Below are 26,562 nucleotides of genomic sequence, written 5' to 3' on the forward strand. Positions count from 1 at the left end.
TTGCCACGAGGGTTTTTCTCCAGGTTCTCTGGTTTTCCTCTCTTCGTAAAAATTAACATGTAAGTTGAGTTTGTTTGCTATGTTGCTTCTCTTCCTTGCCACGAGGGTTTTTTCTCCAGGTTCTCTGGTTTTCCTCTCTTCGTAAAAATTAACATGCAAGTTGAGTTTGTTTGCTATGTTGCTTCTCTTCCTTGCCACGAGGGATTTTCTCCAGGTTCTCCGGTTTTTCTTCCTTCGTAAAAACCAACACGAGTTTGTTTGATGTGTTGTTCTCTCCCTTGCCACGAGGGCAGTCCTCCAGAGCCACAAAGGTTTTTCTCCAAGTTTTCTCCAAGGTTTTCCCTTCTCAGCATGTGAGCTGAGAGTTGTACGAATAAGATTCTCGAAATTTTCTCATTTCAATGTCTGAATTTGTTTTTTCTTTTTTCTTTTGTTTATAGGGGGGGGGGGGGGGGGGGGGGAGTGGAGGGAGTTAGGGTGGGTTGTTCGCAGTAAACTCTAAAAAAATGGCTGTAGCCAACAAGAAACTAGCTTTCGTCAAAATATAAAGGTTTGACCCTCAACAAAATGATTACATTTTTACTGATGTCCCTTCCTTCCAAAGCCCCCCACCCCCCCCCCCCCACCCACCAATAAAAAAACTTATTAACCTGAACAAACATTTTAAATTTCAAAAATATATTCAACATTTTTATCTTGTTACAATATCCCCCTTCCCTCCCCTCCCCTTCCACACCCCATCCTCCATCCCATAAATTTAACCAGTGTTCACCGTAGAAACATCGTCCTCTGATTTCTTTTTCTTGGCGAGGAATGGTTCATGGAATATGCCGTGAAGCCTCTTGGCCTGCAGTAAACAAATATTCAGTATTATGACCTACGATCTATTCATTAACTCGCTAATAATTGGCTGAAAACATTCACCCAATACCTGATAGAGAGTCAAAAACGACAAAATGTTATCTGTTTTGTAGTTGTTTTTTTTTGTTACGTGAAAATGGGTTTGATGGCAGATGACTTCGTTCTAAGGCCCTGGCTAAACGAGGAAACATGTTTCCCTAAATGTTTCCTAAGGTGGCAAAACTGTCAGAAAACATCGGAAAACAATGTTTCCATGCGTCTTGGAAACATGAAATGTTTCTGCCGCACAGCAAAAACATTTTATGCGTCTTGGAAGCAAAATTTGTTGCACGCAGCAATGTTTCGTATGTGGCTAAACTGGGAAACATCGAGGAAACATGAGCGCGGTAAACATGTTTCCTCGTTTAGCCAGGGCTTAACACAATCTCTCATTGACCAACATTAAAACGCTCACGTCATTCCTTAGTTAATTTTTTTCCGCGCGCTTTTTCATGCGAAAAATAAAACAGTTAAGATTTCAGTGTATTGAGAGAGCTTACTTTCAAAGGACCAAAGCCAGGCAGGAATATTAGATCATCTTTTGGAGCTTTCGTTACTTCTGCTAGAGTCTAGAAATATATGTAACATTAGTAACATGCAACGAGAAGTTATGGCAGTCAAGTTTGATGATACGAACCCCGAATGTAGAGTTCAAGGTTAGGACATCAGTCTTGTTTATGCCTTTAACTGTCGTTAGGCAATCTTGAAGCTGAAATGGATTTTAAAAGGGAATTTGTTAAGCGTACATGTGATCACAAGGGAGGAAGATGATGGTGATCATTAAGTAGTAGTATCTTCAATATCATCAGTCATCAATCATCATCATCATACAAACGCTATTATCATCATACCAGCAATATCTTTATCATCATTAACATCACCAACGTTGTCTTTCCCGATACCATCATCATCACCACAAGCACCACCATCATCATTATCATCATCATCACCACCACCCCACCATCATCATTATCATCCATCATCATCATCACCACCCCACCATCATCATCATCATCATCCATCATCATCATCACCACCCCACCACCATCATCATCATCATCCATCATCATCATCACCACCCCACCATCATCATTATCATCAATCATTATCAGAAACACCACCATCATCATTATCCAAATCATCCACATCAACATCATAACAAAGTACTTACTTTAGAGAAATGATCACCATCATTTTGCCCTTGTAACGCATCAACCGGCTTATTTTCATATACTTTGTAGGTTTCTAAATATTTGCCAGCTTCTTCTGAGCTGTCAACAGAAAATACATAAATATATGTAAAAAGATAATGTGCTCTTCTCTTGACTGATGACTTAGAGGATGGTGGTGATGTTGGTGATGCTGCTATGATTGATGATAGTGATGATAATGATGACCATGATGGTGATGATGATAGTGATGTTGATAATGATGATGATTGTATAGTGATGAGGATTGATGAAGATGATTGACAAAGATGATTGACCATGATCATGATAATGATGATGAAGATAATGATGATAGTATTGATGATCCATGATGATGATGATGATTGACGATGATGATGATGATGAGAATGGTGATGATCATGGTTATGATGAGGAAGATGATATGATGATGGAGATAATGATGATGATGTTTGTAATGATAATAGAATAGAGGTCGCATCAAACTAACATCATATCAATATTACTTTACTTACCTCCATGTTAACATCATGGTAAGATCTGCCATGATAGCCATCTTGGCTAACTCTCTTAACGTTTGATGAGGGTCTTTCTAATATAAAAGAAGCATTTCAAAACAAATGGAAAAAAGAAGAAAATCTATGCATGCTGTGTGGTCTCATAAAGCATGCACATCCACCAATCAGAAAGTGAGATTTATGATTAGAGTAGTTTAAAAAATTCCTTCGCCGCATGTATGACATAAATAACGCAAAAACCCACACTGCACATGAGAGTTGAGTTTGTGTTATTCTCTCCTGTGCCGTGCCTTTGCATTGAAGTGAAATGAATGGTGAGCTTGCAAAGATAGAAACACATGAATAATTGTCCAAGGTGTTTAAAAGATTCTCTATCATTGCAAGCTCACAGTTTGTTTCGTTTCGATGCAAAGTCACGGCTACCTTTCGAGATGGTGCAGGGAACTTCGAACAGGATTATTGAATATTATTATTGTATGTATTAATGGAAAGCAAACTTCAGAGAAAAGCACCAGAAGGGGAGTAATGATCCTAAACTATTATAAATCAAATTAAAACTGTTTAAGACTTACAACATCAACAAGTACTAAAAGAATTCTTAGTTCATAACTTTTCCCCAAAAGTCGCAGCCTATCATGGATGTAGTTTGGATTGAAGTGATGATAGCGTAAGCTGAATTGAATAAAAAAATACAAGAAAGATTTTTAAAATATTAAAAAAAGCAATTGCAGAATCACACAAAAGATGACCACGAAACAACATGGCTCCAAATCGAGGATCGAAATTCATAGATCTCAGGGGCAGATTGTGGGGTGGGCGACTGGGCTACAACCCCCCTTTTAAAGTGATATATTGCATAGTTTTTTTGGGAACAATATATTTGCATATGGTCTTCAACTTTCTCTCATGCTTGTGCTTATATCACTAGTAAGTGTGAATGAGGCTTAACAACGTAGTTTACAGTAGTTTAAGGTAGTTTGACAACACGTACCTTAGGAACAAAGCACATGTTGTTGCACCCATGACATAATCAGGTATAATATCACTGTACTCCCAGGGAACACAACGAATGAATTTCAACACTGGGTTACCTTTCTTTGATTGACAAAAAAAGTAAGAATTAACATCAGGGGGGAGGGGGGGGGCAATTATGGGAAGAGTAATACTGAACAATCTGCACTGTACGGTAAGTGGTCTGTAACTCAGTTGGCTGACCATGTACCATTACCATGCATTACCTTAATTATTGTTACCTTGCCGACTGTAATTAACCGTTACCTTGCTGACCACTTACCGACCACTTACCATACTTTCGTACCGTAATGATTCACTTATTAGTTATTCGGTTACAGTCATGTGTGTATATTAATATATTTATAAGGACGCTCAACTAAGAATAGAAAACTTAGAGATGCATCAGTCAAATCAAGAAATATTTTACCATTCAACTATTTACTTCATGTAGAATCAGTACTGAAAGTATTATCGAAGGGTTTATTTGCACTTTAAAGGTTCAAGATAATGAAATTCCACTGTAAGGTGTAGATATGTTGGGCCGATTTTCAAACCCATTGCATAAAGCCTACCTGTCTTGGGTTGACTTGTATAGCATTTGGTTTTGGTTTACTGGGGATGGTGGGCTTCACCTTGCTGGCTGCAGATTTATTAGACCTGAGTGGTTGAAAATTTTACCCCATATTAATATTAGGCAGGCAAGAAGGCAGGCAGGCAGGCAGGCAGGCAGGTGAGAAGTGAGGCCAGAGGGGGAGGGTTAGGGTGCTACCAAAAAATTTAAAACTCAACATAGACTCCCACCTAACCTATAAACTATTAATGGTCCCTAAAATCACTTACTCAATTTCCTTCATTTTGGCTTCAGCTTCTTCATAATGTCGAGTATTTTTAAGAAAAGCAAATGTGTCTTTGAATGACTTTCCCACATTATTTTCTGCGTCCCTCGATGTCAAGTCACCTCCAGTTTTATTACAACTTGCGGTACTAAAGTTTGTGGTTGCTGTAGTGCAACTCGTGACGGCTTTATCTGAAGAACTACTGGCTTGTTTTACCAAATTTTGCTCGCTTGATTCTAAGTTGGTTCTCGACTGACATGTTTCACGTTGTTTACTTGTTTCCTTATTTACACTATTTTTTTCATGAATATCACCTTTTCGAAAGCTCTCTTCGTCACCAGCAGGTTTATTGGTATCATTTATCCTCCGAAAGAGCTTAAATGCTCTCTTAGAGGCGATTTGTGGGGTCTTTTTTTCCTCTAATTCATCAACTGTTGGAATGTTGAACTTCTTTTTTGCCGCCATCTTTTAAAAACACAGGAAGCCCAAGAAAAGTAGTTTTATATGTAGGTTTTTAAACGCCCGTAAATATACTAAATATTATCAGATTGGTTCCAAATCGCTTACAGAGACAAATAACAGCAAAAAGAACACAGTACATATAAATATTTTTCAGTTAACTAGAATATACGGTGATTTAATTTCTTTTCGGATGAGAGCTGTTCAAAAGTTGTGACGTATTCCCGGGTCCAAATGTTCGCAAAAACCGCCGAAGTAAAGCAAAATGTTTTCTCAATGGTTTAAAATCTACCTGAAACTATTAGGACTTTAGAAAATGAATTATTTCACGAAGGAAAGCAAAAAAAAAAAGTATTATATATGGAAGTGCTTTTTGTTTTGGACCCGGAAGTCGTTTCCTAATAGCTTGGGCCTCCTGTGGTCAACTACTCAGCTGACTCATTTGATCAAAACAAAGATGGCGGACGAGTTGATTCAAAAGTTCATGAAATATTTCTTCATGATTTTAGTCTTTTATGCTCCTTTAGGTAAGTTTTACTTCTGCATTCATTAATATTTTATGTCTAATTTCTTTCTGGTATAAATTGGCGAGAAAAAAAAATCATTTCCCAGCATTAAATTGAACTCAATACAGAAGGATTTGTTTTTTGTTACTTGAAAAATTAGGCTTACATAAAGTAAAGAAAAAGGATAAAATAATTGGATATTGTAGCATTCTTATGCAAACCATTATTTAATTTTGCATAATTTATAAAAAAAAATACTTAATTAGTTTAAACGCATGTAAACGCATTTATCCAAAGTACAGGTACATTGCCTTTGGCATCTTTGGCAATATTTGTTATGCTTTTCAGGATTTTTAACCATTAAAGCTAAGAATGTTCCTGTTAAGATTGTAGAAGAACCTGCAGCTTACAGAGGAGTGTAAGTAATAGGTTTAGACTAGACACAGATTACTCACAGATTTAATAATTAGATTTAATAATAATATATTATAATAATATAATATATATGGCTTATATAGCGCTTATACAAGTCTGTTCTAAGCGCTTAGTAACATACGTTAAAGTGTATATGACACGAAAACATTTCATCGTTTAAAATGTATAGTTTGTTAATAACAATAAATATATCGTAATAAAATTTGTTTCAAAAGCTTATTTCTTGAGATATGTGAGAAAATTAAGCCCAATTTGTGACGTCATTTTGTTGACACGTACTCTAGATTCCGTAGTAATGCACTAAATATAAATTGTAATTTGTATAAAATAACAACAAAAGGAATATTCTATTCAGCTTCATTTGATAGCTTACGTAGTACTCTTCAAATGTTGGGGAACTGAAAAGTGTACTACCTGAAATTAAGATTCTACATTCAAACATATTTCGTGTATTTGTAACTAAACCTGGAGACTTGTAAACAAAATGACGTCACAACTTGTGCTAAATTTTCTTGAATTTTTAGAGAAATACATTTTTGAAACAAATTTAACCGTGATATTCTTATTCATGCCAATAAAATACACATTTTTAACACTAAAATTTTTTCGTGTCATATGCACTTTAAAGGAATAAATAAATAAGATGGATAATATGATTATAAAGAAAAAGCTAAGAATTTAGAATTTGTGATTTAGTGTGTTTAGTAGAGCAAGGAAAGCTGAGAATTTAGAGAAAAACCCTCAAATCCCACTGTTTCCCTTGTTGTGCAATGTACAGCAGTAGACTATTGTCAATCAAAAAAATTGTTCGGTATCTTTACATAATCTGATTGACAGCAGTGTATTGCCCAGTTTCCCTGTTGCAAATGCTGTCTCAATCATGCAGTTAGTTAATTGCCTAGCAATTTGGTGTCTCTGGCAGCCATTACACAGTAAATGTATAAAAAACATCTGAGTCAGAAAGAGAATCAATCAACCAAAAAATTCTTAACAACAGAAACTATTTTGTTTTGTTATAATTGCAGAAATACATACTACCAACAACATCAAACAATTCACTCCAAGGTATATGAGCAATCAATGTAAATTATTTAAGTAATATTTGAAAGAACCCCCCCTCTACCCTTGGAAATTCCAATTTTCTTCCACACAAACTCTGTAACTCTGTAATTTTGTTCTTTCTCAGACCCCACCCCCTTATCCCTTGGAAATTCCAAATTTTCCTGGGGGAGGGAGGGATAATTTCTGGAACTACACATTGTGAATTGTTTTCTCTTGAGTTTGTTTAGCAAATTGGTCATTTCTTTTTTCAGGTGCTAGAGCCTCGTACCGAACCAATTCCCTTCTCAGGTATGACATTATTATAAAGATTATCAAAATTTAAACTTTTGATTCAGAGAAGGAAAATACTAATAATATAGAAAAGAATGAAATAAAGTGTGATGTAGTGGTAGTGCACCTGCACCCTTTAATACTTTAGGTGATATAATTATCAATAATATTTATTTTGTTATCAAATAAATGTTGTATTGCTGCAAAGTATATTTGATTTTCTTTCAGGGCCTCCACATTTATCTGTACTTGATGGAAAGTGCTTTTCATTTATTGAGAATGGGTAAGAAATTTCCTTTACACTTAAATCCTGACCAATATTATACTATATGACACACCATCAAGTCATTATGGGCTGCTTATATTAAGCTTACATCATGAATGTATATATTTTTTCAGCTATAAATATGAGCTCTGCCCTTTCCATAATATAACACAAAGAGAGCAGACAGTGAGATGGAATGCTTTTTCAGGAATACTTGGGTAAGGGACAGTCTAACTATAACATAGTGCATTCTGGTCTAGCTTGGGTACAAACAACTTTTGTTCAGCTTGCAGTACCTCGTGCCGTTGGACAAAGCTAGGCCATAATAAATTATTGCCAACAGGTTCTACAGGCCTGTAAGTAATTACCCTTTGTACCCAATGAAGACCATTGATAATACATCATGTTTGTCGAACTCATTCTCGTACCCTGACCCTTCTCACCAAAATATCAAAGGCTTTGGTAACACACAAACTGGAAGACCCAGATTCTAGGTCATCAGATATGCACATGCTCCACTTATTCTGACTTCCGGTATAAAATCAAACCATTTTTTTTCTTTACAAGAAAAACAACCAAGCTTGTTTATACATTGTTTATGGAACAGTAATGTTTATTTGTCTGTGATTAACATTCAGTGATTTCGCGAGACCATCATACGTGTGCTAAAGTATTCAAATTTCAACTGTTGACTGTAAAATTAGCGAATTGGAAACAGATGATTATGCAAAAAATTTATTAATAAACCAATCAAACTAACGGTCGATTTATGTGTTACCAGAGCCTTTGATTTTTCATTTGAAAGATGAGAAAGCTTTGTGTAGGAGAATGTATCAAACTCAGATACATGTAGGACCTATTTTTTCACTTATTCTTATCATTACGACATTAAAGTTGTGATGTTGGTGTGTTTGCTGTTGCTAGGGTGTTTCAAGGATGGGTCATAGTGAACAACATATTTGATAGCATGTTGATGGATGAAGGTGACTTGTGTCCTGGTAGCAACCCAAGGCAGACCAAGGTATATGAAACAAAAACTGGTATACACTCAATTCACCTTTTTGGCGATAGCAGTCACGTCGTAAACACTTTGATCGATTGTGTTACGGTCACCAAAAAGTTCGGACATCGTTCTCGGATTCCCATACAAATTCACTGAGTTTAAAGAGAAAATTTAGATAGATTTCTTTAGTTAGCTCTCTTAACAGCAATAAGAAAAGCTTCAATCAAGATAGAAAAATGATATTTTACTTTACTTGTAAATAGTTCATTTAAAGTCAGTACATTTGTACGGAAATCCGAGAACAATGTCCGAACTTCTTGGTGACCGTAACAATCCAACGCAATTTATACCACGTGACGGCTAGCACCGAAAAGGTGGATTGAAGAATCGTTGTCAGGTTCAGAAACATAGAACATAGAAGCTGAGACTGAAATGGCACATGGGAAGTACAGTTAATAAGATGCAGGCTCTGACTGGCGACCCGATCAGTCTCAGCTCCTATGTTCTGTGCTTCTGAACCCGACAACGATTCTTATTGAGTGTACATAGAATTAGGAAAGGGACTAACGACTATTGTTTGAGTTGTATCTGTATTCATGTGTGTCTTCTCAACCATTAAACAAAGAAATAATACTCTAGAGAATGGCATGCAGTCTGAAATGGGAAAATAGTTCTCCATAGTTAAAGCTTTCTATTGTGAATGGATGGAAGGAAAGATAGAAGGAGAGATGGATGGATGAAGCAAAATGCTAACCCTTTCATTCCCTCTAAGGTATATTTTCGATGTGGTAATGAACATGGAATACTGTCAGTCAGTGAACCAAGAACCTGTCAATACCAGATGGATTTCCAAACTCCTTTAGCTTGTCCTCTAGATGCTATGCTTGGTAAGTCTTTTTATGAGGATTGGGGTTTGTATGTTAGGTTTCGTGTTTCTGCCTAAAAAAGAAGACTGTCTAGAAAACTATCTACTGTAGACATCATGCTTGGTAAGTCATGGGGAAGGGGTGGGGAGGAAGGTGGTGAATGAGGATTGGGGTTTGAATATACACTGTAAGGTTTCCTGTTGCTGCCTATAGAGCCTTTGCACCATCAAGTGATGTCAGCCATGACAGGAGGCAGGAACAATTGAATCTGGTCTAATCTGATGTACATCGGAAAGAATTCAGTTTCCCAGGGGAAAAAGACTCTATTGTTGTACCTCCTGTCATGGCTGCCATCATGTGATGGTGCAAAGCCTCTACACCGAATATTGCCAGGTTTCACTCGATGTCATTCCCTGTCTTGTGCGGAATGTTCATCAGCTGAATCACAAATGTTCAATAGAATTCTTTCTGGTTGACAGCACATGGTGGTCAGTGCTTGAACACCATTTGGAGCAGATAATGAGATTCAAAGACTTGTATCAGCTGATTGACATCCAGCGATACAAAGCACAGGGGAGGACCAACAAGCAACTATACTCATATATGAAAGCAGCTCCAAGAGTCAAACCTATGACCCTATCAGTGAAAGAAGGCGCTTTAGTAGCGCACAGTAGGGTAGCAAGGGCGGCGTTCACGGCTAACGCGTCGTCTTTCACCGTTGTGAGTCCAATGGGTTGGGTTGCTGGTTCGAGCCCTGCGGTCACCACATGTGAATTGAGTTTGTTTGATGTGTTGTTCTCTCCTATGCTACGAGGGGTTTTCTCCGGGTTCTCCGGTTTCCTCCCTACGTAAAAATCAACATGTGAGTTGAACGTTGTGTGCATAGAATATTAAATGTAGTGGTAGTGAGTGTGAGCGAAAAGTGTCCCCAATTAGTGCGAAAGCGCTAGAACGACTAGACACTTAAATAAAGTGATTTATTATATTTATTTTTGCACTTCTTGGCTTCCCTAAAAAGATACACAAAAATTGTATCAACCTATCGCGTTTTCACAGTATATCCAGTACTAAGTCCAAAAGGACAGACTCAGTGGGAATCAATAGAAGAATATCTATGGAGAGAAGAGCTTACGTTACAGGGCTACGACAAACGAAGACGAAAACTATTCATCAATGAAGGACTCGTTGCCTCAGACGACAAGACACAAGTGGGAAAACTGTGGAGCAAAGACAAGAAGGATCGTGGAAATATGATGAAAGGCGAAACTGTCAAAGAGAAAAGGAAATTCTTTAGTATTGAGCAATGTTCTCAAGTAAGTGAGTTACTTTTGGCGAAGAAATAGAAAACGCGCGCACATGTTTGTCTGCAATTATAAAGCAAGTGGGGGTTAGCAGAACGCGAGAAAAGTGTTACGACAAGCATGATGCGTAGCAGAGTGCGTGCTTCTTAGACTACACTTCTCAAGTGTCCTGACAATAGGGGCGTTGCACCATCACGTGATGGCAGCCATGGCAGGAGGCAGGAGGCAGGAACAATTGAATCTGGTCTAATGTGATTTACATGAGGAAGAATTCAGTTTCCCAGGGAAAAAGGACTTTCGTTGTGCCTCCTGTTATGGCTGCCATCACGTGTAATAAATTAGCCACAATATAACGCGCGCTCTGATTGGTTAATTTGCGTGCGCGAGTGTGCATTCAGAAATGGATGTGCACGCTGACGTGATTGAGTAGCGTGCGCCATGTAATAAAGATTTCGTTAGAACAAAATTTGGATTTCTTTTTGGTAAAAAAATATTTTTTTATTGTTTTGCTTAACAAATAAAACAGCTTTTTCCGTGCTCAGTTCAGTAATAAAGCACGCAGGAAGTGACGTAAACACGAAAGAAGTGTAAGGAGAAGCACGAGACGTCGGAGACTTCGTCATTTCGAATTTTTCTCGATTAACGAAGACTTTTTTACACTTTTGATATGTTATAAAAGCATTGGTCATCGAGCAGTCCTTTAATGGTGCAAAGCCTCTATTTAAGCGAACAAATTTATAAACTTTGGTCTATTATGAAAATGCTAATAATTTCTAAACCTTGTTCATGTTGAATTCTAGGCCTATGACGAACTATACACTGAGGTAGAAAGGCTGCGAAAATTGGTTATTCCATTTGATAAAGATAAACCTTCGCAATCAGAAGGAACTGTAAAAACTATCAATTCCACGTCTGATGATACACCAACTACGAGCTCTATAAATATGGTGACTAAGGAGCAGAAAGAATCTGAAGTGTTGAGATTTGGTAATAGAACTACGATAAAGAATAGGGAGACTCCCACATTATTAATTTCCGATGGTTTACTGGATGAAAGACAAGACAAGAGGCTATCAACAGCTGCTGCAGTGAGAGAAAATGAAATATAAAAGAATGTTTTGAAAGACGTCTTTAGCCTCTGCATAATATTTTTCCTATTTCAGGCCACGTGTCATTCTCTTGAGAATAAGCTTCTTTGTTTGAGTTGTATTCATATTCATGTGTCTTCTTGTGCACACCCGTTAAATAAAGAAATAACACTCTAGGAAATGACACGTGGCCTGAAATGGGATAACATTACGCCTAAAGGAAAGGTCTCTAGGTCACGATTGAAGTATTTACAAATTGATGTATTAAAGATTATTCAATAGATTATTGTGACGTCTTGCAACATTGCGGCTTTGTCTAATGATATTTCATCCCCCCTGAGATTCGTTACCAACCAAGAATATGATGCAATTATAAAAAAGTTTGCTTCAGACTGAAAATTTTAGACTACTACGTCCCTTTTCGTCCGTACGTACGTGTACACAATACAGGACTCCCGCTTGATTTTAAAGCAAAACTACTCGGAAATGCACAGAAAACATCGCTTTGAGAGACATTATATAGACCAACAACCGATTAAAAAAACTTCCATGTAGTCAAAGATAGATCAAGAAGTGTTGCGCGATAAAAATTGTTGTGTCACGCAAGTTGCTGAAGGGGTGTTACCACATAGGCAGCTTCAATTTCAACGACGCTGTCACGTGCGAGACAAGTTTTGCAAGGAACATTGACCAGTGTAACATCCCCTGTCGATGTGACTGCAATGTACTTTTTTATAATTGCTCAATATTTCAAGTCAGGTCGCAATGAACATTCCATGAGGTGTCGAAGTTAGTGAAAATTTTTAAACTGTTGACAACTACCTTCAACGTATCTTGCTGTGAGTTGACTGATGGACAATAATAATATTGTTAAGGGGCGTGGTGCCGTGCAACCGTCAGGACACGACACAACCTTCACGTGACTGTCAAAAACAACAACACCGGTCAAAGTTACTTCTGAACCTAAACGATATATCCAATCTATATGAATTCTACTATATATCAATACTATAAACATTCGTTGGATCGTACGATATACTTCGATGACTGATAAGTACAATGCCTACGCAGAATACAACAACACTTAGAGGTAAGCTGTTTGATTCTAGTAAATGTGTGTTCTTAATCAATGATATATGTGTCCTTAATCACTGATATATGTGTTCTTAATCACTGATATATGTGTTCTTAATCACTGATATATTCTCTACAAATTGAGCTTCATGCACTATGATTCCTCTTATAAATACCAGAAAAAATTTAGACGGAATTAATCCAAAACACCCGTGAGGAATTCGATTTTTTTCCGGTAAAGAATATGCTCGGTGACATGACATATTTAGACTCTTAGAAGCACAGGATGTACAGAGAAAGAAAATCTTATACTATGTTCGGTAAATATGTCTCAATTTAATGTATGGCAAAGCTAAACAAAGGGTTGAAAATTTTCAACTTTATCGATCTATAACAAATATGTAACAAATATGTAACAAAAAGTGGATCGAAAGGTCCGCCAGGGGATCTAAAATAGTATACATAGAACGGCATCACTGCAAAACTGCAACCTCGTCCCCAGGGCCCTCTCACGTTGAGGAAAGGGTCTTTGGGACGAGGTTGTGCAAACTTGAGTTGTCAAAGCCTGCGAAAACCTACCAGCAAAAAAATAAAAACATGCCCACCACTGCAATAAACTGGATATAAATCGAATTGATACTAGGTCACTGTTGTCAAGCACTTAATTATTAGCAACACTTTTTTTCTTTTTTTCGTTTGGTGACCTGGAAACCTATAATTCACTGAGTAGAAGTGACACTTCTTGCAATTTTTCTTGATTCTGATTGGTTAGCATTTTTTATTCAGATCAGCGGGTGCGATTGAGTGGCTTGAAAATTTAAAGAAAAAAAATACAGGCTCGAATAGGAAAAAGTTTCAGGTCACCCATCCAGGTATTAACCTCACTCTACCGTACTTGTCTCAGTGTCATTGAAGCCCAAGTTTTTTCCACTGGACCACGGTTCCAGGTAAATCAGCATAACAATAGCCGTGAAAACAATGCACCGAATAGACTAGACTTTTTGACATTACTCTTTCAACCGATTCCGTGCGTGGCAGAGATGCAAGGGATTAGCCGATATGGTCTGGGGGCCGGCTGGTCTCTCCCCTGATGCTTCGGCTAGAACATTTTCTTGCGTAATTCGTACACCCAAGGGCAGAAGGATTTAATCGCCGTCAGGTCCGAAGTCCATACGACGCCTCAGCTCTGCGGATGTCTCGGGGGTATGGCAAAATTGAATCGATTTTTTTTTTAATTTCTGTCTCTGGATTCGAATCCCATGCTCGTATCCAAATGACATTTTCAATTTTTTCAAGCATCTTAAATATAATTTTACACTAATATTATTTTTTAAACAGCAAATACCTCATTACTCTCATATTCATCATTAACACTGAATTAGTAAACAAACTAAATCAGAAAAATTGAATGTATTTTCCCGATCCGACAAACATTTCGTATATATTTAAGTCCATCATGGGCTATAGTTCATGCCTTTTGCTCAAAAATGATGTGGATGTGTCGGGGGGTTTACACGACTTTCAAAAATGGCCGCCAAGCTCGGTTGGGACTAGGGACAATTGAATGGAAGCGAGGTAAGTAAGGCCTCATTAGTAAACAAAGTCTACTCAATACTATTTTTTGTGTCAAAGTCATTCATCTCACCAATTTGAGTTCTCTAAGAAGGCCTCTGAGAAGTTCTTTAAGAAGGCCTTTAAGAAGTGAGGCCTTACTTACCTCGCTTACATTCAATTGTCCCTAGTCCCAACCGAGTTTGGCGGCCATTTTTGAAAGTCGTGTATGGCATGTGGTAAGCGCATGGTTTTCTTTGGAATTTTTGACGATGGACGTGGATTCGAATCCCACCGTATACATTTTTCGTTTCTTCTTTCTTTAAGCCATTTTTTATTTAAATTCTTATTATGATACGCCCATCCAATCCGTCTTGGATAAATCCTTATTCTGATACGTTTATCACGAGCATGTATACAACTACTTCAAAAAAACCTTGTCGGTCTGAGATCTAAGACTTGTGCTTTTAGGTTAGACTCAAATATGAAAAATCACATTTCTTACTCAAAGTTCGTGCCTCATAATCCAATCTAAGGCCCCGTCCACACTATGCCGGATAAATCTGAATCCGCAACTTTCACACCGAAGCCGAAAAATAAGTTTTCCGTCCACACATGAAAACGGAGAAAATGTTACGCGTCCACACTAGTCCGATCAGAGGCGGCAAAAACGCTTCATTGCACATCTGAGCATATGCATCGAAGCTGAAATTGAGCCTGCGGTGAATTTTTAGCCTTCCCGCCATGTTCCCATGACAATCATGACGTCATCGTATTCGAAAAGTTCCGGATACGAAATGTTCTCCGTCCACACTAATGTGGCTCGCCGGCGTTTTCAAGTTGTTCCACTCGAGACCGTATTCGAAAAAATTCGTTTTCGATGAAGAGTTGTTCCGGATTCGCCCGGACTAGTATGGACGGTAGGCCTAACCGAATGAATAAAAATTCGGATTCAAATTTATCCGGTATAGTGTGGACGGGGCCTTAAAGGAAACTACGTTGTTCGGCATTGAATATGTTGCAGCTTGCTACTCGGTCTAAGATTTCAGATTTCAGATCTCCAAACGATTAAAAAAAAAAAAAAGGTGTATGTATATAATAACATTGACCATTTTGTATTTCAGGGACACCAAACGCTGACCAACATCATAACTCACTCGACAGTGGTGCCGTTACAGCCATCGTGATAACAGCCTTGATCGTTTTAGCCGCTGTTGTCGTGGCCTACTGGTACATCGTACGTCGAAAGCAACCACGACAGGTGACACTAACAATGAGACGAGCCCAACGAATAAAGCGCTTAGATGCTTTGCACATAGATGTAGAGTACTCCAATACCATCCTTGATTCTCCCACAACTGATCGCTTGAGTGAAGGCTACTCTAACCTATGTTCGGACATTTCATTGGATCAAGAATTGCAGACTAAAACAGTGAGCAGTACTGATCATCATCTTAGCCCATCGGAAAAGCCTCAGGATAACGACATCACAGATTTGGATAAAATCACAGACAGCGATGCAATTATTTCTGATAATTTAAACGAGGTTTATGGAAGTTTAACAAATGCAAAATGTTCTAGTGAAGAACAGAGTGACGAAGAAATAAAGCCAGTACCACCTGAACGGTTCGATTGTGATAGCCAAAGCACCAACAGCTCCGAAATCAAATTCACTCTAGCAGTACTGAGAAATGAAGAAATGACTGAAGAGCATTTACATGATGAAAATCCTGGAATCGATTTTTCTGTTCGTGAAAGGAATAGTGATAAAGAAGAAGGTACTGAACTGGCCGACAACGATCGTGAATCGTTAATTGCAAAACAAAATGTTACGTCTTTTGAGAACCAAGGCTTGGAGGTCACTGATTAATTTTAATCTGAGATAGGAGGAGGGGCGAGTTAGAGCTACAAAATAGAAAGGTTGGACCTAAAGGCGGCTGGTTTTCATTAGCGACGGAAATCGGATTCGGGATCGGAGTCAACTTTGGAAGAAGTGAAAACCCAAAGAAGGAATCCGAATCGGAGTCGGAAGCGCTTCAGATAGCATTCGGAAGGTATTCTTTTTCTCGTCTTGTGCTCACGATTTCGCGCATGAGCTGCTTCCGAGTCCGATTCTGTCACAAGTGAAATCTACATTTGAGGAAGAAAAGTTTTTATGACAATGGAAAATACACGTTAACGCGTGCCGTGCCGTGCATTGATGTATTCGAGAATTTTGATTGGATGACCAGTGATATCTAATCCCGAGTTGTGATTGGCTCAAACCAATGTCGTCTATTTCTTATCGTGGCTGTGCCGTTCCATTTTTCGGTCATACGAAATGCAAATGTGGGGCTTCAAGGCTCCTATAGCCGAGGCAAATATTCGAAGATAAGTGTAAAGTGATACCAATAAAAAATAAAGGCTTTATTTGATTTGTTTGCTGAATAATTTACCCCTACCTTTTAAAGTGAAATCCTAGATTTGTCCTCAAATATCAAACATAAGAATGGAGGAAATATGTAAGCATATGTGAATGTATATAATCAAGATAATTAACCAAGTCTATTTGCAGAAATGAACGTGTGGTATGTTTGAATGTATAGTCGATATCTTATGCACACTTGGTATGTCGAATAACAATAACAATATTGATGATGATGATGATAATGATAATAATGATGATTATAATGATGATGGCGATGGTGATAATGATGATGATGGTGGTGATGATGATATTTATATTTCATCCATCCATTCATTCATTCCTTCATTTCTTGATTCGAGTGATGCGTCTTTAAGTTATGATTCATTCATTCATTTCTTGATTTGATGCGTCTTTAAGTTATGATTCAATCATTCATTCATTCATTCATTCATTCATTCATTCATTCATTCATTTCTTGATTTGAGTGATGCGTCTTAAAGTTATGAATCATTCATTCATTCATTCATTCATTTCTTGATTTGAGTGATGCGTCTTTAAGTTATGATTCATTCATTCATTCATTCATTCATTCATTCATTCATTCATTTCTTGATTTGAGTGATGCGTCTTTAAGTTATGATTCATTCATTCATTCATTCATTCATTCATTTCTTGATTTGAGTGATGCGTCTTTAAGTTATGAATCATTCATTCATTCATTCATTCATTTCTTGATTTGAGTGATGCGTCTTTAAGTTATGATTCATTCATTCATTCATTCATTCATTCATTTCTTGATTTGAGTGATGCGTTTTTAAGTTATGATTCATTCATTCATTCATTCATTCATTTCTTGATTTGAGTGATGCGTCTTTAAGTTATGATTCATTCATTCATTCATTCCTTGATTTGAGTGATGCGTCTTGAAGTTATGCATGCTAGGAAAATGAACCCGAAAATAGTTAGTTCCATAAATCCCTTTAGGGGAATGCGGTCACCTCAGCTGGAACCCGTGCTTCCCAATATCGAGTATTTCCGGTCTCTGGGGGGCTCGGTGGAGATGCTGGTATCCAACACATAAATCAATAAATATTGGAACCCTATTTTGGTCCGCCATTGATTGGACCTTGGTTCTAGTAAGCAATAGCCATTCCGTCACCTCTAGGATCTGATCCCGTCCAATAAACAACCATATCTCCTCCTCCCTTCGCGTGGCCTTTCCTCCTAGCGATAATCTGACCTCTACCAAATACTGCTCTATCATGTCCCACGATGGGACTTTCCACGTTGTGTCCTAATTCTCTTAGCCCTCTTGCGACGTGTTCGGGAATTCCGTCCTCTAGGAATATGGGGCCATGACGACCCGGGCTGATACACAGGCGAGGCATGTCTAGTGCTTGTTGAGGGTTCATTCCAAAATCGATCATGTTTGCCAATACCTAGAAAGAACGAATTTGCACTTCTTATCACTAGCATAGGGAGGGGAGCCACGTGGGGATGGGGGCAAAATCGATCTTGTTTGCCAATACCTTGAAAGAACAAACATATACTTCTTATGAAGCCTCTACCTTGGGCATAATGTTTTTTCTTTTTCTTTTTTTTCTTTTTCAAATCGCTGTAGAGTATCATTTATTTGTTTAATGTTTGCACATGAGAAGACCAATGAATGTGGATACAACTCAAACAAAAAATCTTATTCTCAAGAGAATGACACGTGGTCTGGAATGGGAAAACATTGCGCTGAAGCCAAAATAAGTTTATAGATCTTTTAGATTTGGGCGTAATCTTTTTCCATTTCATACCACGTGTTATTCGCTAGAATATCATTTATTTGTTTAATGTTTGCACATGAGAAGACACATGAATATGGATACAACTCAAACAAAAAATCTTATTCTCAAGAGAATGACACGTGGTCTGAAATGGGAAAACATTACACCCAATGTAAAGAGGTTTATTGTCTCGTCACCCAGACTATTCCAATAAGCAGCTTAAGAGTTCCTGATCTTACCTGAACGTGTCCTTGAGGTTGCATGAAGCCGCCCATCACTCCAAAACTAGCATACAGTTCCCCGGTATTGGCATATGTAGCCATCCCCGGTATTATCGTATGGTAGGGTCTTTTGCCGGGAGCTACTACGTTTGGATGAGACGGATCGAGAGAAAAACTGCATCCTCGGTTCTGAAGAATGTGAAAGACGATATAGTATATTAGAAATTCTGAGATCGAGGGAAAAAAAATCATATTTCCAAGATGGCGTCTAATTCTCTCCCTAAAGGTCCCACATTGCACTTCGATGCCAACTCGACCCAGTCGTTTCCTCAACCTTGGAATGGCTAATAAAATGTCTTCAAGAAAGCATCCCCCACGTCATTGAAAATATCATAATTAATAAAGAATATAATAAGATAACTTAATATGAAATAGAATATATAGGCAATTGTTCAAGAAATTCAAAACACCGGTGTAATATTGAAGAAATAGAAAATGCGCGCGCGTGCTGTGTGTAGTTATAAAGCACGCGGGGGTTGGCAGAACACGAGAGAAGTGTTAGGAGGACATCGACGCGTAGCGGAGTGCTTCTGGACACTTCTCGAGTGTTCTGCCAATCCCCAAGTGCTTTATGACTCCACAAAGCACAGCACAGCAAGCAACGTTTTTATTACTTTATAAAATATACAAATTACAATAACCGTTATTTTAGATAGGAATGATGACGCCACTAAGAGTGCGCGCGCGTGCTGTATGCTCCCAACGAATCAGAACGCGAGTTCATAACAGTTATTTTATAAAATCATATAATGACTTTATTGGATGTACACAATACTCCAGTTTCGAATTCTCTGCTGCTCAGGGTTAGCCTCGATTTTGTGTACAATATTCATGTGTTAAATTGAAGGTCCGTGGAATTTCAAAGTGCTTGTATTGTTGAATTTGTGCATTCTTTACTTTACCGTTGGTATTTGTGAATATTCTGACGCTGATATGAAGCTAAGCCTGAGTAAATGAGTCTGTGATCAAGGAACACAGTAGCCTCCTTTGCAGCCGTTCTTAGGGTCGTCACGCAACGTTTTCCTCAAAGGAGGCTAGGAACACAGCTGTATTTTATTAATTCGTAAATGGGTTATTACTGAGAATATACAGCAACCTTTACTTACGTGTAAAGTAAAGCCACAACCTTCAGGTACAAGACCGGTACCGAACTTTTGATAATTACTATTAATGAATGAACAAGCATTGCCTTGTTCATCAACAACAGTAAAGTATACGGTATCAGAGCTAGAGAATGGTGTTCCACGATGGTATTCATCTAGACACCTGAAAAAAATAACGATAAAAAAAGAAAACGGTGAAGAATTATATAAAATAGGTTTTTTTAATTCTCGCGTTCTGATTGGAAGCGCATACTTTACGAAAGCACATAGCACGCGCGCGCACTTTTAGTTACGTCATTCCTTAAAAAAATAACGGTTTTTGTGTTTAGTATTTTATAAAAAAATTTAAAAACTTGGTTGCTGTGCTGTGTGCACTTGGAGATTGACAGAATACTTTAGAAGTATCGAGAAGCACTCCGCTACATGTCGTGCTTCTCCTAACACTTCTCTTGTGTTCTGCCAATCCATGCGTACACAGCACGTGCGCGTTTTCTATTGCAGTTTTCGTATGACTGTGAAAAGCTCACGGCACGAACACGGTCGTGACACGGCAAGGGATACGTCAGACAAATCACATTGCACGAGAATTTACTCTCCATCCAATCAAATACCCGGAACACAGCATAAACACGGCGTAGGACACGGTCACGTCAAGATCACGGCACTTTTAGACCAATCATATTGCGCGTGAAAAAAATAGCCAATTAAAATTCTAGAAAGTATCACGGTCACGGCACGGCACGCTTACGGCACTGAGCTTTTCACAGTCATACGAAAACTGCACTATTTCTAGCTTCAATATAAAGCACGCGGGGATTAGCAGAACACGGGAGAAGTGTTTTGAGAACGACAAATAGCGGGTTGAATTAAGTCAGGGCACGGCTAACTTATACCTGAAACAATCTTTATACTGATCTAAGTCAGGAAAATTGAATTATAACTTAGCGTGTAGGATTTTGCGTAAGGGGAAAATCGGAGAACACAGAGAAAAACTTGAATCAAGAGAGACACCGAAAAATTATGCTCAGTCAGTCTGATGCTGACTCAAAGGAACAGAACCCTATCCCTAGAGGTGAGTACCCTACCGCTACGCCACCGCTACGCCGCCGCTACGCCGCCGCTACACCACCACTACACCACCGCTACAACACCCTTGATTCATTACCTGTCTTTCTTGATCATTTTTCTTCTTTTCGCTGCATAATCTTTAGATAGCATTTCTTTGATTGGAACGTGTACTTTACTGGGGTCTGCTGTGTACCACAGGGAGTCCGCGAAACTCAGACTTAGTGCTTCTGTTACCGTGTGAAGATATTCTACAGAATTGTGACCCATACCTGCGGGGAGAAGGAGAGAAGAATGTCTAAATTCTTTTAGACTAAAAAAAAAAATCAATTGAAAAGCCTCCTAAAGTCCATCCATACGTCCTCGTCGTGGGAGATAATAACGGGTAATGCTGGCTAACGACTGGCCAACAGGGTTCTACTTTCGACGTTTATGTGTTAATAAGCTTTATATTTCATAAACAGGCTCTTTTAGGGCTGATTAACAAAATATCAAAATTTGGGGAAATTTAAGGAATGCGTATCCCTGAACGTTGGGAGAGATGATATTTTGATCAGCACAAAAACTAACATTTTTGCTAATACCTCGAAGTAGAATTGCTCAAGGTTAGCAGAATTTTGTGAAAAGTTTAAAGCACAAGAGACACGAATGAAACACTAAACGTTTTTTTAGCATGAATGAGAGATAAAGAAAAAAATGCGGAAGTAGCAGCCCTGTCGTTTTTCTGCTCTGTCCTGGCTAACAGGGTTGTGGCAATCTGCAATTATAGGTATGGAAACTAACCTACGTGCCACACGGGCATAAAGGATAATGATGATGATATCAACAAAAAAAAGACTTGCATTTATAATCTTTTATACAAATTCTTGGGGTGCATGTTACGTCATAGCCGCCATGTTAGTTGACGATAGATCAACCAACATACCAGCTGTTTCATTGTTATTCATATCTCGAAGGAGTTTGAGTCATATGGTTGATTCCCAATAATTTTTTTCTATGCAGTCAATTCTCTAATAATTTATTCATTAGTGACCTCTTGTAGCTAAATAGAGGTTTCCGGTTACTAAATAGTTGGTCGTCTTAAAGAGGTTTTACAATAGTGTCTGTATTTCACACAAAAAATTAATAATCTAGCATTATTTTACCTTTTAAGTCATATCCTTCAAGTATATTCAACGCCATTAAAGCTGTGATTCCTTGTCCATTTGGCGGCGTTTCCCAGATATTTATTCCCCTATAGTTAGTGCAAATTGGTTGGTCATATGTGGAATGATGACAACCAAGATCATCTAATTCCATAACTCCTCCATGTTCCTTTACAACATTGACAATAGCGTTTGCTATGCGTCCTTTGTAAAAACCATCTTTGCCATTGGTTGCTAGTTCCTGAGGTCAAATAATTATTAGTTATTGCGGTTTTGACGAGTCGACAATATGGGTCTTTAGTAAAAATACGCAGGTGATTATAGAAAATCTCACGCGCTGATTGGTCAAGAAACTCACACTATCACACGATAATCACCTCGAACGAAAATCCAAAATGGCGGCCAGCCGCTTTGTTGCTGTTACCGGAAAAAAATGCCTTTTATCATTTTTTTTTTTTCCTTTCTTTTTTTGAAAGAATCACCTGGGTATTTATACTAAAACAATTACTTGCCTCAGGCTCATTGATTATCGGGGAATATTTACCTCGCCGCTCAAAGACTTCGGCGAATAATTGTTAAATATTGGCGCCTAGTTGGGATACAATATATCCCATATTGGACATAGTTGTGAAGCCACAAAGGCGATTCTTCTATCGCCAGCCAACAATAGTTGATTATATTGGCTGCTCTCTTCTGATCAAATTTATAGGAGAATCGAATACTTTATTAAATTGGTTGATCTTTGTGCAAATCCATTCGGCTGGATCAGTGCTTGGCCAAACATTATATGCGATTTGAGTTTGTTTATTGCATATTTCTATAACTTGCTATAAGGGTTCTTTCTCTCAGTGGTTTTGGGGGGGGGGGGGGGGGGGTATAACTCCCATATATCATATATATAGCCTATACAGCCATAGTAATATGCCGCCTGTAAAGTCCTCCACTAGTCATAAATGTAAAGCATTGTATAAAAGCGCTATATAAGAACCTCCCATTAGTATATGTAATAGGACTCCATGCTGTCCAATTAAGAAATAATTGGACGAGGAAAATTCCGAGGACTGACAAAATTGGACAAGGCCATAGGCCAATTATTTCTTGATTGGGGAGCATGAAATCCCATTACCTATCAATTATATAGCTGCCTAATTAATCCCATATCAACAAGACCTGTCCAATTAAGAAAATAATTGGACAGTTACCGATATGGGATTAATGAGAAGCTGTATAATTATCATTATTATTACTATTATTATTATTATTATCATTATTATACCAGGGATGTTGGTCTTAGACAAGGTATTATACTGACAATTTTCATTTTGTGTCATTTAGGTGAATAGACCTTTTCGGCTTGGGCATAATGTTTTCCATTTCAGACCACATCTGATTCGCAAGAAAGAATGCAGTTTCCCAGGGAGAAAGGACTACTGTTGTGCCTCCTGTCATGGTTGCCACAGCAGTGCAGATACTCAAACCACGAACACCAAGGTTTTTTAAACATTCTTTTAATCATCCAATCAGAAGCCAGATTCCTATCGAGGTTCCAACATTTTTTTGTGCGATTTCAGAGTCTCTTGTGTTGTTGTGGTTAGTTTCATTACATGACAGCTACTTCATCAATGAACAATATTTTCGTTTTATTTCTGTAAATTATTGAAAGCTTGCGCTTTGTGCCACAGTTTTGCATACTACCATGATTTAGCAGTTCGTAAGTTCATACAGAGTGAGCTAAAAATATAACATCTAAAGATTTTCCATCGTTTGTCGTGATTCGATGGTGCCTAAAAATTGCTTGACTCCTTTGTTCCTACACAGAGCTGTGATTGGATGGTTAAGGAAAGAATGTCAAAATAACCTTGAAGTGTTCATGGTTGGAGCGTCCGCACTGTAAACGATGGTGCAAAGCATCCATACCTTAAACGTTTGAGCCAACTGCGGCATTTTCATCACATCTCCTTCTTCTGGTGACCTGCCATCAAGGAGCATTACATGCCCATGTTTGTTTGCTGGGCTCATGAGACATTCTGAATTAGCTTTCCACATTGCAGCTGCAGTATGATGAACTGAAAAACCATTTTTGGCTAAACTGATTGCTGGCCGAAGAATTTCCATTAAACTTAACTGTAAAATAAAATTTAAGAGATAGAGAGATAGGTAATAGATAGATTTATGAGTAAATAAATACATGACCACTTAGCAATGCTGTCAAACTTATCTTGTCTCCATCACCATCACCATCACCATCACCATCACCACCCCCAACACCACCCCCATCCCCAACACCACCCCCATCCCCATCACCACCCCCACCCCCATCGTCAACCACCACACCCATCACCATCACCATCACCACTCCCACCCCCACCCCCAATGCCCCAATTTTTGAAAGTCCAAATAATTGAAGTATTTGAGGATAATGTGACTCAATTATGACTATGTAAACATAATTAACGAAAATTTTAGCCTGGGAGCCACTTGCTATTGAGAAATTTTGGTTCAAAACCAGAAAGACAATAGGGTTGAGTAAATGACGTCATTTACTCACAATTTAGATGTTGAATAAAATTGACAATTTTTATCCACTTTTGACTGTGAAGAAAATATGTTGCTTGGCTACTATCTGTGCCATATCAATAAGTTTAAACAAGTTTAAATTTTCATCGATTTTTATCCAAGTGCTCCTTTAAATGTTAGATATTATAAACAAATATCATGCACTTTCAAGTTGCACCATCATGTGACAGCAGCCATGAGAGGAGGCACCATAATAGAGTTGTTCTCCACTGGGAAAATAAATTATTTCTTATTTAAATCAGATTAGAACAAATTCAATTGTTCCTGGATCCTACTGTATCATGGCTATCACCACGTGATGGTGCAAAGCCTCTATACAAATGCATGTGTTCCATGACTAAAGACCAATGGTGGTTAGAGGAAAAACAAAAATTACAAGATTTAAATGGACATGCAAACCTTTTTGCTTCCAAATGTTTCAATAGTATCAACCCAACATGCAGCAGCACCAGGTACAGTGACGGCATGACTGGAGTATCGAGGTATTGTGTTTGGATGGGCTAAACCCTTACTGTGTAACAGATCCAATGTAAGCCTTGAGGGTGCTCTTCCACTAGTAACGAAAAATATTAAAATAACAATCATTAGGGACAGTTCATTTTTATCGGGGAGGTGATGGGAGGTGATGTAAGCCTTGAGGGTGCTCTTCCACTAGTAACAAAAATATTTTTTAAAAAAACAATCATTAGGTACAGTTCATTTTTATCTGGGAGGTGATGGTAGGCGAATGGTGGGATTTGGTTGGTAGCCCATTAAAAAAAGCTTTTCCCCCTCTGTTGTTAAAAAAGATAAAAAGAATATTTTCTATACAGTGTTTATTGTAAAAGTGCTGCTCAAGGCTCTTCTTTCTAATTTGTTTGTGCACCCCCTGCACCCCTCCCCCGGATCCACCACTGAATCCCCAAATCCCCCACCCCTCGGTGCTTGACATTGATAGGTGCATTAGTTTGGCCATAAAGTTTTTTCATTTCACATCACATGTCATTCCCTAGAGTATCATTTCTTTGTTTAATGCTTGTGCATGAGAAGACACATGAATATGGATACAACTCAAACAAACCAAAAAATCTATTATTTTTAAAAATGTGGTCTGAACTGATGGCAAAATAATAAGTATATGTAATAGGACTCCATGCTGTCCAATTAAGAAATAATTGGACGAGGAAAATTCCGAGGACTGACAAAATTGGATGAGGTCTTAGGCCGAGTCCAATTTGGCAGTCAGAGGTATTTTTCGAGTCTAATTATTTCTTGATTGGGGAGCATGAAATCCCATTACCTATTAATTATATAGCTGCCTAATTAATCCCATATCAACAATACCTGTCCAATTAAGAAAATAATTGGACAGTTAACTATATGGGATTAATGAGAAGCTGTATGATTAAATATAAAATTAAACATTACGACCCAAGGTAAAAAGAGGTCAATGTCTTTATGTATTTATACTAAGGAATGCTTTCTCAATGATTAGTCTACAAACCTTCCATTGATCCCTCTAACAGTTTTTTTCTGTGAGTCATAAAACAAGCAGAAAGCGTCTCCACCAATTCCTGTGCTACAGGGCTCAGTAACATTCAGCGCTGCAGCAACAGCAACTGCAGCGTCAGCAGCATTACCACCGTGTTTAAGAATCTGTACTCCTATTCTCGAGGCTAAAGGTTGACTTGAAGCCACTGCTCCATTGAGAGATAAGACTGAAGAACGACGAGAGTTAAATAGAAAACGTGAATCGTCCGCCATCTTTGTTATTTAAACTCTGAAGGGACTGGGTATGTGTACAGTATGCACAGTTTATTTCCGGTTCCGGTAGCTTTGCTTTGCTTTGTTGCTTTGCTTTGCTTCTCTTCTCTCCTCTCGGGGAGGGGGGGGGGGGG

The 26,562-nt window shown here is 38.2% G+C and overlaps 4 protein-coding genes across 4 annotated transcripts; 2 read left to right on the plus strand and 2 right to left on the minus strand.

Moving 5' to 3' along the window:
- Positions 1-735: 735 nt before the first annotated feature.
- LOC116308683 (DNA excision repair protein ERCC-1) lies at positions 736-4,941 on the minus strand. Its single transcript, XM_031719160.2, has 9 exons — positions 4,460-4,941; positions 4,192-4,276; positions 3,597-3,700; positions 3,178-3,277; positions 2,603-2,679; positions 2,072-2,171; positions 1,538-1,609; positions 1,401-1,469; positions 736-847 (listed from the first exon to the last, which is right to left on the minus strand). Exons 1-9 carry the CDS (start codon positions 4,918-4,920, stop codon positions 758-760), a joined length of 1,158 nt encoding a protein of 385 aa, XP_031575020.2. The 5' UTR covers positions 4,921-4,941; the 3' UTR covers positions 736-757.
- Positions 4,942-5,360: 419 nt separating this feature from the next.
- On the plus strand, positions 5,361-11,996 carry LOC116308685 (N-acetylglucosamine-1-phosphotransferase subunit gamma). Its single transcript, XM_031719161.2, has 10 exons — positions 5,361-5,441; positions 5,769-5,838; positions 6,881-6,920; positions 7,169-7,205; positions 7,416-7,470; positions 7,587-7,670; positions 8,377-8,473; positions 9,228-9,342; positions 10,378-10,634; positions 11,423-11,996. Exons 1-10 carry the CDS (start codon positions 5,372-5,374, stop codon positions 11,729-11,731), a joined length of 1,134 nt encoding a protein of 377 aa, XP_031575021.2. The 5' UTR covers positions 5,361-5,371; the 3' UTR covers positions 11,732-11,996.
- A 670-nt stretch (positions 11,997-12,666) lies between these two features.
- LOC116308704 (uncharacterized) lies at positions 12,667-16,728 on the plus strand. Its single transcript, XM_031719181.2, has 2 exons — positions 12,667-12,800; positions 15,460-16,728. Exons 1-2 carry the CDS (start codon positions 12,770-12,772, stop codon positions 16,203-16,205), a joined length of 777 nt encoding a protein of 258 aa, XP_031575041.2. The 5' UTR covers positions 12,667-12,769; the 3' UTR covers positions 16,206-16,728.
- Positions 16,729-17,611: 883 nt separating this feature from the next.
- LOC116308687 (uncharacterized) lies at positions 17,612-26,435 on the minus strand. The gene is made up of 8 exons (XM_089038789.1): positions 26,169-26,435; positions 25,085-25,238; positions 24,026-24,232; positions 22,109-22,349; positions 21,064-21,235; positions 19,902-20,061; positions 18,754-18,924; positions 17,612-18,181 (listed from the first exon to the last, which is right to left on the minus strand). Exons 1-8 carry the CDS (start codon positions 26,426-26,428, stop codon positions 17,876-17,878), a joined length of 1,671 nt encoding a protein of 556 aa, XP_088894915.1. The 5' UTR covers positions 26,429-26,435; the 3' UTR covers positions 17,612-17,875.
- Between the last annotated feature and the right edge of the window lie 127 nt (positions 26,436-26,562).

This window comes from Actinia tenebrosa, unplaced genomic scaffold, assembly GCF_029948245.1.
Source record: "Actinia tenebrosa isolate PJP-AT-01 unplaced genomic scaffold, QUT_ActTen_1.0 PGA_scaffold0__85_contigs__length_37466705, whole genome shotgun sequence".
NCBI classification, from domain to species: Eukaryota; Metazoa; Cnidaria; class Anthozoa; order Actiniaria; family Actiniidae; genus Actinia; species Actinia tenebrosa.

Excerpts from the sequence above, each read along its gene's own strand:
- LOC116308683 (XM_031719160.2), bottom strand. The coding sequence starts at position 4,920 with ATGGCGGCAAAAAAGAAGTTCAACATTCCAACAGTTGATGAATTAGAG. Across the intron at positions 3,278-3,596 it reads ACATGTGCTTTGTTCCTAAG|CTTACGCTATCATCACTTCA; the intron begins GTACGTGTTGTC and ends TATTCAATTCAG. Across the intron at positions 2,680-3,177 it reads TTTTAGTACTTGTTGATGTT|AAAGACCCTCATCAAACGTT; the intron begins GTAAGTCTTAAA and ends CTTTTATATTAG.
- LOC116308685 (XM_031719161.2), top strand. The coding sequence starts at position 5,372 with ATGGCGGACGAGTTGATTCAAAAGTTCATGAAATATTTCTTCATGATT. Across the intron at positions 5,442-5,768 it reads AGTCTTTTATGCTCCTTTAG|GATTTTTAACCATTAAAGCT; the intron begins GTAAGTTTTACT and ends TATGCTTTTCAG. Across the intron at positions 5,839-6,880 it reads CCTGCAGCTTACAGAGGAGT|AAATACATACTACCAACAAC; the intron begins GTAAGTAATAGG and ends TTATAATTGCAG.
- LOC116308704 (XM_031719181.2), top strand. The coding sequence starts at position 12,770 with ATGCCTACGCAGAATACAACAACACTTAGAG. Across the intron at positions 12,801-15,459 it reads GAATACAACAACACTTAGAG|GGACACCAAACGCTGACCAA; the intron begins GTAAGCTGTTTG and ends TTTGTATTTCAG.
- LOC116308687 (XM_089038789.1), bottom strand. The coding sequence starts at position 26,428 with ATGGCGGACGATTCACGTTTTCTATTTAACTCTCGTCGTTCTTCAGTC. Across the intron at positions 21,236-22,108 it reads TGAAGGATATGACTTAAAAG|GTATGGGTCACAATTCTGTA; the intron begins GTAAAATAATGC and ends TTCTCCCCGCAG. Across the intron at positions 18,182-18,753 it reads AACCTCAAGGACACGTTCAG|GTATTGGCAAACATGATCGA; the intron begins GTAAGATCAGGA and ends CGTTCTTTCTAG.